The sequence below is a fragment of the Sinocyclocheilus anshuiensis genome, unplaced genomic scaffold (genome assembly GCF_001515605.1).
Source record: "Sinocyclocheilus anshuiensis isolate Anshui unplaced genomic scaffold, SAMN03320099.WGS_v1.1 scaffold1097, whole genome shotgun sequence".
NCBI classification, from domain to species: domain Eukaryota; kingdom Metazoa; phylum Chordata; class Actinopteri; order Cypriniformes; family Cyprinidae; genus Sinocyclocheilus; species Sinocyclocheilus anshuiensis.
Genome location: NW_015555843.1, coordinates 545,279 through 555,759, shown reverse-complemented (window position 1 = coordinate 555,759; position 10,481 = coordinate 545,279). Strand labels below are relative to the sequence as shown.

At 37.3% G+C, this 10,481-nt stretch overlaps 2 protein-coding genes across 2 annotated transcripts in view; both read right to left on the bottom strand.

Annotated features, from left to right (window-relative positions):
* The window catches only part of LOC107675520 (rho-associated protein kinase 2), a 66,824-nt gene extending 61,810 nt beyond the window's left edge, over positions 1-5,014 (bottom strand). Inside the window, exon 1 of the mRNA XM_016469909.1 lies at positions 4,173-5,014. Within this exon, the coding sequence (XP_016325395.1) occupies positions 4,173-4,271 (99 nt within the window). The 5' untranslated portion in view covers positions 4,272-5,014. The remainder of the gene's footprint in view (positions 1-4,172) is intronic.
* A 2,173-nt stretch (positions 5,015-7,187) lies between these two features.
* LOC107675537 (uncharacterized protein C2orf50-like) lies at positions 7,188-9,450 on the bottom strand. Its single transcript, XM_016469929.1, has 3 exons — positions 9,029-9,450; positions 8,612-8,651; positions 7,188-7,768 (listed from the first exon to the last, which is right to left on the bottom strand). Exons 1-3 carry the CDS (start codon positions 9,259-9,261, stop codon positions 7,571-7,573), a joined length of 471 nt encoding a protein of 156 aa, XP_016325415.1. The 5' UTR covers positions 9,262-9,450; the 3' UTR covers positions 7,188-7,570.
* Positions 9,451-10,481: the final 1,031 nt, after the last annotated feature.

The window sequence follows — 10,481 nt, the reverse complement described above, 5'->3', positions numbered from 1 at the left end:
TTTGAAAAATAATGTGTTTTTTGAACATTAAAGCATGTCAACATATTCTGTTACACCAAATACACAAAATAATGATCTTTAAAAAAGCATCATATGACCCCTTTAAAACAATAGCTGAGAGAACTTAAAACTTTGACCGCATCAAGTTTTTACATCTCCAATTGCTGCTCTTTAGCAGGAATATGACATCATCTTCAGGTGAAGTGGAGAAATCCACTCTCTGGAATGTTGGAGCAGTTGCCATTTCAGAATTTTCAGTTCGACAGGTCACATCTGGATTAGAATAATGTAACAGAATCCCCAGTAAGTGCATTTACATGCATGTTAAAAGTTTGATTTCCATCCAATTAAAACAATTTTGCATGAAATTTTCTAAATGCAGGTTATTGATAATATTGTGTGTGATTTATTCATGCATATGTTCATTTTTTATCATAATGCAACTACCCAACCTTCTAATGAAACAACACTAGACTTCTCTCTGCTGGTTTATGCTGGACTTCTCCAATCACTTTGTCCTCATAAACCCCGCCCCTTTCATACAATCGACTGCAAGCTTGCATTCAGATCTGCCTCCATTCAATTCAACAACCAATGGATCGAACCAAGTGTACTGATCTGCCGCTACTTCCGTAACACTGACACTTTAAATGTCATTTAACCAATTCAGTCTAAACTAAAATCATACCAGTCTGTTTTTTTTAAGTTGCAACTTGGACTAACAGACCTAAATGCACATGTAGCTTGGATTTTTACAGCATATACACATTTATTGGACTACAATTGGCCATAGTGTTATGCAACTGCTCTAAAAGACAGAGGTGATTACACAACACTATGTAATCTTTCTGCAGGGTTAAAAGTGGCCAGAGCTAGTGGCAATAAGGCAGCATAGTAATCACAGTAAAAAAGGCTTACATTACTTCGTAAATAGGGAAAAGTGCCCTTGGAAACATACCTGGAAAATTCCAAAAATTCCTGATGAATTCACTTGGCATCACTCTCCCAAACACACACAGACTGGTCAAAGCGGGTATAATCTCAGGCTGAAATACTTGATTTAAAGACTTGAAATCAATCGCATTATGCTGGATAACTGACAGTAATCAGCTTGAGCTATAATTAATGACAAGTTAAAGAGTTCATGAGGGGGTGAAAGCAAAGAGAGAGAAAGAGAGAATATTTGTATTTTTGGGGATAAGAAGTGTTTGCATTCTCAACTTCTTAATTGGAAGTAAGTTCATATATTCCACTAACGGAATGGAAATATCTGTGTGATGTGTTTTCTAGAAGCATCTCGTTACAGCTAAACACTCTCACACAGAGCTATCTCCTGCCCTGAGCTAAAGCAGAGAGGAACTGGAGCTATAAATGGCAGAGAGAAAGACAGAAAAAGAGAAAGAGAGTGAAGCCTGTTCACTCCCACTCACTGCTTCCCACTTCTCAGCTCATCTCCTCCTCAGGAAACACACACATTCTTCAGCTGTGGAGAAACTCTGTCACCAGCACTTTCATAATGGACAACACACGCACACACACACACCTCCTTGATAAACATACACACCGATTCTCTCAGAAAGGATGACCCATATCTTTCTCTCAGATATCTGCTCAGAGTTTAGACCAAACTCTGGCCCAGACACAGTGAGTCAAATCATGCTTCATCAAGCGTCTGCGGAGTATTGTTTGGTTTTGGACCAGATTAATTTTAATCATTCACACAGATCTGACATGCCATTTTACATACAGTTTATGCATGCAGGAACATTCAGTACCAAAAGAACTGCCTCCTTGACTGCCTCAAATGAATCACTTCACTTACTATAAGCAATAAGTTTCACATCTACTTCATGCATCTGTGATGAAGTTCAAACATGCATACTTAAAGCTAACATAATTATTTTGATTTAAAACACTTTCTTTTAGGCATGCAAATAGTTTCTTATCCAAAATCATAAGTAATCCATTAATAAGGTGGTTTCCCTGAACAGTGAACACTGTTGTTCTGTCAAATCATGAATGTTAGTTTAGGCATCACAACCAGCCCAACACAACAACACTGACTCAACCAATGGCAAGAGTTGGGTTGGGACTAAGGCTACGTTTACACTAGTCCGTTTTCATTTTGAAACGCATAACTTTTGCTAAGGTTACACCTGTCGTTTACACTTTTGACCCTCGAAAACGGAGACTTTCGAAAACGCTGCAGACCCCGTTTTAGTTTGAAAACTCCGGGGTTGCATTTCAGTGTAAACGGACGGAGACTTTTGAAAACGATGGCGTGGCTGCCCACATTCGCTCTGCGTAGTGTAAACAATAACATCATTCTCATTGTTGTACCTGCATAAATGGTCATGTGACATGCGTTTTCGGCTGTGTACAGTGTGGACGGAGATCGTTTCTGAAATGCAGTGAAAACGCAAGTGTAGACGAGGATCGTTTTCATTTTAAAACGCACTAGTGTAAACAGGGCCTTATATGTCTGTCTAATCAATGGTTGATGGGGGAGAGTTTGTCATAATTTTTTTTTAGTTTTGTTTAGCGTCATTAGTGTTGCAGAAATTAGACAATTAAGCATTAACTATCAATTTTAGGACTTAACTAGTGATAAAACTATTGGCATCGGCCAATAACCAGTATTGGTTGTGTCAACAACATACAGTTGCAGTTACATTTTTTTTTTTTTTTCATTTTTTGAAAGACAGCTCTTCTCTTCATCAAGGCTGCATTAATTTTATCATAAAAACTATGGTACAAATATGGTAAAACATTGAGAAATATGAAGAAATAATATTAGAATTTTAAATTAATGCTATTTTAATATATTTTAAATGTAATTTATTCCTGCTGTGATGGTGAATCTGAAGTTTCAACAGCCATAACTCCAGTCTTCAGTGTCATATTCTACTATGAAATCATTCTAATATGCTGATTTGGTCCATAATAACATTTATTATTACTATCAATGTTGAAAACGGTTGTGCTGCTTAATATTTAATAGAACAGCATTTATTTGAACAGAAATCTTCTGTAACATTATGTATGTCTTTACTGTCACTTTTGATCAATTTAATGCGTCCTTGGTGAATAAAAGTATTTAAAAAGTATATCTCTCTCCCTACACACACACACATGCATATATATTTATATATATATATATATATATATACAAAAATGGTCCATTTTAGCTCAAATACATTTCATTTGCTATCATTTAATTTTATTCAGCTATATCACATAAATATCAGCATTATAGGGGCTATTCGGCTCTCTAATAGTTTCAGTCATTGAAAAAAGCGTCTGTCAAGCATTACAATTAATTTCTATTGCTTTCAAATAAAATTATTTATAATCATAGACCTCTAAAAGAAATTTTAAAAAATGTAAATTTAATACATGTTTGTTTTTTTGTACTTTTCTGTTTGATGGTGTCACCAAAAAGAGGGTTTTGTCAGATCTGTCTAACTTCTGGCATTCTGCCTATCATCTGTGTTTTCGTCAATAGCTAGGTCAGACATAAACCGATTGACAAACTCGCGAAATATTATCACTTGGCACCAACTGAGCTGTACATGTGCCCACACACAAAAAAGGAAGGGCACTAAACGTTCATCTATCAGTTCACAAAGGAAAAATAAAAACAATTCAAAGTGCACTTTGAAGAGATTAGATCAATCTGTGAATATTCCTGCTCTATGTGTCCAATACCTTCACCTAGAGGCCAGTTAATAGCAGTCTACCTCCAGAACAAAAACAAGCCACCAACAGCAGGAAGGGGGAATTACAAAATTGTCATGTTGCAGGCCAACAATATTACTATATTTGGAGCGAGGCAACATATGAACTCAGAACTTGACGCAGTAGAGTTATTCAAATATGGCAAGTGTACGTGAGAATAGTTTTATACGCGGAGACTTGGACTTGAGGTTATCCACAAGTTACTGACAAGGAAAGAAGGAAGTGGGGCGATGATTGTGTACAAATACCGAGGATATTAAAAGAGACATCAGCGTGCACACTGAGCTTCCTCACAGTCGACTGTAACGTTCACTAGACACTCATTTCTGCAATGCAACATCGCGGTTAGGTTGTTATTTCTTTTTTCTCTGTGTCACTAGGCAACGGATCTTCGAGGTGCATTAAACATTCATGAAAAAGGACGGGGAACTAACCAGCAAACTTTCCAAGTTGATTGCAGACCGCGGCTCTTTGAGCATGGCTTCCAGTTGTCTCAACCGGTTTTCCATCCTTCTCTCCGCTCCTAGCGACATTTTTGCCTTGTCCTGGCGCCAGTCTGAGCAATGATGAGCGATCTGCCCAACTTTTCTGGTTCACATTAAAGATACAAGATCTTATTTCAAGTTGTCGAGCAGCGGGCCTAGACAGCGTCCAACTCGCCGCCCTCCAAAAAGTACCCCGTGCTTGTCCAGAATAAAGCGGAAAAAAATAATCCAATGGGAACAATTGAGGTTTTCCAAACTTTCCCCCTCAAAACAATCTATGAAGTGGTTACTTTAAACAACTGAGAGGAATCAAACCTCCCATCCTTCAGTGCGAGCGTACCGTCAATGGCGCGATAAAGTTTTAATTTTGAGAGGATTCAGCAGCAGGGCGTTTTCTGGGCGCCCCTCTCCTCTCCTCCCCGCCTCTCTCCTCCCTCCCCTCGTCTCGTCTCGTCTCGTCTCCTCTCCCCCTCTCCCGGGCGCTCCGGACTGGCTGAGCCTGACTTCAAATCTTCCCCAGTTCATAAACAACGCTGCTGTTGTTCAAAGGCGAGCATCTATTGGAGTCGACCAGACCACAAACTCCAACGCATTCCTGCAACACACTAAACTGCGACGTGAAACGGAACCGGCGCGTTTTATGTGTATTATTAATAATTCATGATAAAGTTACTTATTTTAAGTTACTCGCAAGCGCTTTCCTAAAGTGTCTCCGCATGTCGTTAGTGGATTAGGTCGCTCGCGCCAGTTCGCGGATCAGTTCTTCGGTATTCCTGCAGGTAGCTCGAGCCTCGAGTTCGTTTCTCTGACATCTACTAGCGATGTCCGATTCGTGAGCGAATCGGTCTTTTGACTCGGACATTTTTAAATGAATCAGATGATCCGAATCACAAAAATGGTCCAAACGATTCGCCTGAGCGGTTCTCGAGTTATCAACTAATACATTTACATTTACATTGAGTTATTTAGCAGACGGTTTTATCTAAAGCGACTTACAAATGAGTACAATAGAAGCAATCAAAACCAAAAGAAGGGCAATGATATGTAAGTGCTGTGACAAGTCTCGGTTAGCCTAACGCACGAAGCAAGTTTTTTTTTTTAGAATACATAAAGAAAATAGAATAGAAAAAAGAATAGAGAATGCTAGTGTTGGAGGTTTTTTTTACGAAAACAAATAGTAAGAATAGAAATAGAATAAAGAGTGCAAGCGTTAGAGGTTCGAGTGTTTTTTTAGAATTAGAACAGGTTAGAATAGTGCTAGAGTTAGAGGGTCAAATGAAGATGATTCAATACAACACATTGATTTTAAGTTCTAATTACTACATTTATGATTTTAAGTTCTAATTACTAAATTTATGATTTTAAGTTCTAATTACTAAATTTATGATTTTAAGTTCTAATTACTAAATTTATGATTTTAAGTTCTAATAACTACATTTAAATTGAATGGAAACAGATGAAATTGCAATAAACGTCAAAAAAAATACGTGTCTAAATATGGCTTATCTGAAGGTTTTACAGTAGGCAGTATGCCATTCTAGGATATCAAGAACTATGTGATGACGCAAGTGCGTCATGACGTAAAAGAATTGTTGAATCATTTATGTAAACGATTCTTTGAAATGAGTTGTTCAAAACAACCGATTCGCTGAAATGAATCCATCACTAACGTCCACGACAACAGCAGTCTTTACCCATAAGCCTCTCTTCTCTCTGTCTCGCACACGATCGGCGGCGCACGGGATAATGCAAATATCCTCCTGTGGATATCATTCTCACACCCACCACATATCACTGAAGAATCACAGAACATCACTCGGCTTTTAGTTTCATTAGTTTACTCCAAATAATTTCTAAACACAATGTTTAGGAATAAAGGTTATGCTGTAATGAACGTGAGTTGACTGAACTGAGTGCGAAATGAGATGTGACTGAACACAGGATGTTGAAATCACCACAATGAATCATGTTGCTGCAGAGTGGCATACATTGTAAATTGTCTTTTTATTTATTATAAATTCAAATGTATTATTATATTTGTTTATTTATGAGGTGAATCAAATAAAGAATGCATATATATGATTTCTGAAGTTTTCGAATTAAATGAAAAATGCTGTTGGTCTTCATTAATGATCTATTGGTTTATTCATAAAACGCAGAGTAGTAGAGTCCTTTATGAATTTATTCTCGAATCAATTTTGAAGTAGCGCGAGGAACACTAAGGCAACAAAACCTAATGAAAGAGTGTTACTGCGACCTCTTGTATTTGCAACTACATTATGAAGTAAATGTTCACTTGTTGATATTGTTAAGAAGGCACATTCTTCCAACAGAGGGCGCGTTTTATCTCGTCTAATGGAACACACATGAGAAATAACCTGGCTATTACCTGAAATGTATTTGATATCACAAGCAAGATTAAACCGACACCCCATTTTCTGCATTCCTACACTTTCTCAAGTTTTAACTCAATCACAATTATTACACATAAATAATAATAAAAAGTTTAAACCTGGCCTAAGATCTGGTCTGTGCCATTTCCCAACCACGTTTCTATCTCTTTTTCTCTTAAAGGTGAAAGAAAAATATATTCATATATTTTGAAATCTATTTTGACTGTGATCACACATTTGCGGCCGAAAAGAAGGCACACACTGTAGCTGTTTAAAAGGAGAAAAACTTTATTGGAATATAATTTGGCAAGATAGGTTTTTTTAAACAGTATAAATGTAGAAGTTCTTGGCAAAATATTCCAGTTCTAATCCTCCTAATGTTCCATAGATAAAATGTCTCAATTGGCTAGGACTTTTTGTAAACTGTGAAGAATTACCTGACACATCTAATTCCTATTTGTTTCTTGAGATGCAAACAAATCTAACCCTTTCAAGTACAGAAAAATAAATCTCTCTGATCTAGGAATTTTAATCCAGTTCTGTAACTAATTTGCATTTATACACTGAAGAGTAACTGCGTTCATCTAAAAAAATTAATATGCAAATATATTCTAAAAACAGGGTCATCTTTACTGCCTTCACCAGCATATTAAAGTACTCTGAGAGATGCATATTAATGTCAGCACAAAATCTAATATAAAAACAAATGCTCTCAACACACTGTCAAAACAAACAGCAAACACACACATACATACACAGATTGGCAGCTGGTATTTAGGCTGTCCACAGAAAATAAATACATCCAAAAAACAAATGTATACACTCTTAAGTTTGTCTAAGTATATAGATAAAGGAAAGACAAACAGAACAACCCAAGGGAAGGTCTCTAGAGAAGGCAACAAATCTCAGCTAATACAAGAGATTGTTTTGAACACATCCTGTGCCTGGTAAACCTCAGCAGGGTTGCATCTCTGGATTCCTTTTGGCCTTGCAGTGGTTCGCTGTCAGGGTTAGCAGATTGTCCAGGCGAATCAGCTCCTTGCCCAGCTCAATGTATAGGCCGCTGCCGAACATTTGGTTAGTGGTGTTTGGGACTCTGTCTGAGTATAAAGAGACAGAGCTGGGGAGAGGAGTTTCTGTACGCGGATGACCCTGTGAGAGTGCCATGGGAAATACAACTAAATTAACATATAGGCCTAATAATGCAGCTTGAGGTACTCCATCATAAAAACATGAAAAATACTGACCTAAAAATAAAGATGAATGATAGCTTTAATAAAATATATATAATAAATGCTTTGTAAAGCACCTTGAGCATGGATTGTAAGCACTATAAATTATTATCATTATTGTTATTAGTAGTATAACTGTGAATTGCATGATATGGCCTGTCATGTGAACACAAAGTCTGACCAGTCCCATAACTGATTTTGACAAAAATTACTGAGTGCATGAAATTTGTAATATTTTTGAAAGAAGTCTCTTATATGCTCACCAAAGTTGCATTAATTTCATTAAGACCACAGTAGAAACAGTAATATTCTGAATTATCATTACAATTTGTTTTTGAATATTACAACTGATTTAATATAACTTAAAATGTAATTCATTCCTGTGAGGGCAAAGCTGAATTTTCGTCATTACTCCAGTCTTCAGCATCACATGATCCTTCCAAATCATTCTAATATACTGATTTGGTGCTCTAGAAATGAATCTTTGATGAATAAACAGTTCACAAGAACAGAATTTATTTGAATTGTAAATCTTTTGTAACCATACATTTTTACTGTCACTTTTGATAAATTTAATGCATCCTTGCTGAGAAATTTTTTTTTATTTTTTATTTTTTTTAAATCTGACTGATCCCAAACCTTTAAACAGCATTGTATATTTGCATTATATGTTAATTAAATTGTAACAATACTGCAAGAAAACTTATGAGTAACAGTTCTGACTCACTGGCAAATTGTCATCACTGATAAAAGGGTTTCTTACCAGTTGGTCAAAGTTCATCAGGAAACTCCAGTTCTTCTTCCTGTGATAAAACAACCATTAAGTATTTTACATCATGATATTTCTCCAGACCATACGATGCAATGAATTATTTAGAAGCGAAATTGTGATTTTTTTTTTTATTATATGATGGTGGTTTTGTGTACAGTAACCACGGCTATATAGCCTAGTTGTAGTTGTTGAAGAACAAGAGATGAGTAGCCGTAACGTACACCGTCCAGGGGGCGCCTGGTCAACCACGATCCATCCCGTATCAAATAACGGGTCAAACAATGCCACATTTAAGAGGTGAAAGAAAAGATTAGTAACGTAACTCCAGAGAAAGTGAGAAACAACCCGGCAAATCCAAGACATGTCTAAGAAAGTGAATACCATTTTCTTACCATATCGCTTTCTTACCATTCTTTCACACCGGTTCGCTCTGCGAGCACAAACTCTCTCCAAACCTGGTCCTGCTTTACCGGATCTCGGGTATCATCGTCTTGCGACGGTTTCTCACCGGTGTTTCGTGTCCTACCCGCTGAATGCTTGAACACTGAGACCGAGGACTGAGAGGCGAGCGGACCATTGGGTCGGTCCGGTAAACGGTACCCAGCTGAAGTGGCGCGCAGCAAGTTTCCTTTCCTATCCATCACTTAGTCCTTGAGCTCGTCAGTCAAACACACATATATTTTAAGCCAATGTAAAGTCCATTTTTACCTATTTAGCCACCTGACTTAAACTGCTGCCTCAATGTAAGGGATTTTCTTTTTAGCAAACCCCTCTGTCTTGCTCTAAAGTGGATGGACGTGTCGCGCGCGCCAGTTTCAGAAATCACAACACGAGAGCTGCTGCTGCTCTGCCGCCCGGTTGCGCGGAGATTGGCTCTTGTTTACCCGGGATGTTTCCCCGGGAGACAGCCGGGCGATGCTGGGATACCCTCTCAAAGCTTTTGTTAATTCACGAGGAGGCGAGACATCCGCTGCAACTATGAGAGCAAATTAGTATTACAAAAGCCAAAGACTGACAGATTGGTGACATAACAACGCATGTTGACCTACATAAAAGAGCCCATCTATATTCAACCAAAATGTTCAAATATGAGGGGAAACACACACACACACACACACTGACATATTATTTTTCCTTATAATTGCAACTATGAGAGCAAATTAGTATTACAAAAGCCAAAGACTGACAGATTGGTGACATAACAACGCATGTTGACCTACATAAAAGAGCCCATCTATATTCAACCAAAATGTTCAAATATGAGGGGAAACACACACACACACACACACACACACACACTGACATATTATTTTTCCTTATAATGTCCTCAATTGCATGCGGTAGACAAACAGTAACCTAACCTGTTGAATTTTGTGGCAGTAGTTAATTCATCCAAAGCTGCAGTTTTGGACAGGTAATGCCTTTGCAATGAGAACAAAAACGTAGGAATTTGTAGGAAATAAAAGGAAAATGTAGGAAAATGAAGATTCCTCTGCACAGAGGGTAGAGGGTGATACTACACATCTTTTCCCAAACAAAGATGAATTGTTACATGGTGACATTTGACCTCTAAATGAGAGCCTACTGTGATCTGCTCTGTTGTCCCAAGTAAATACTGTGTAAAATTTATCCAAATTTATTTTGAGTTGTTTTCTCACAACATAATGCTATATTGCGTTAGATGGTTGCTGAGTTTTTGACCAGCATTTAACTAGATTATTGTGATGCTTAAATCCGATGTCTGAAAAATATTATTATAAAATCTTTTCAGTACTATGCAATGTTTCTTAAATATTATTAGAGGTGTCAGTTTGGATGACTAAGATAAAGTCTTTGACTTCATTTTAATTTTATGCGATGT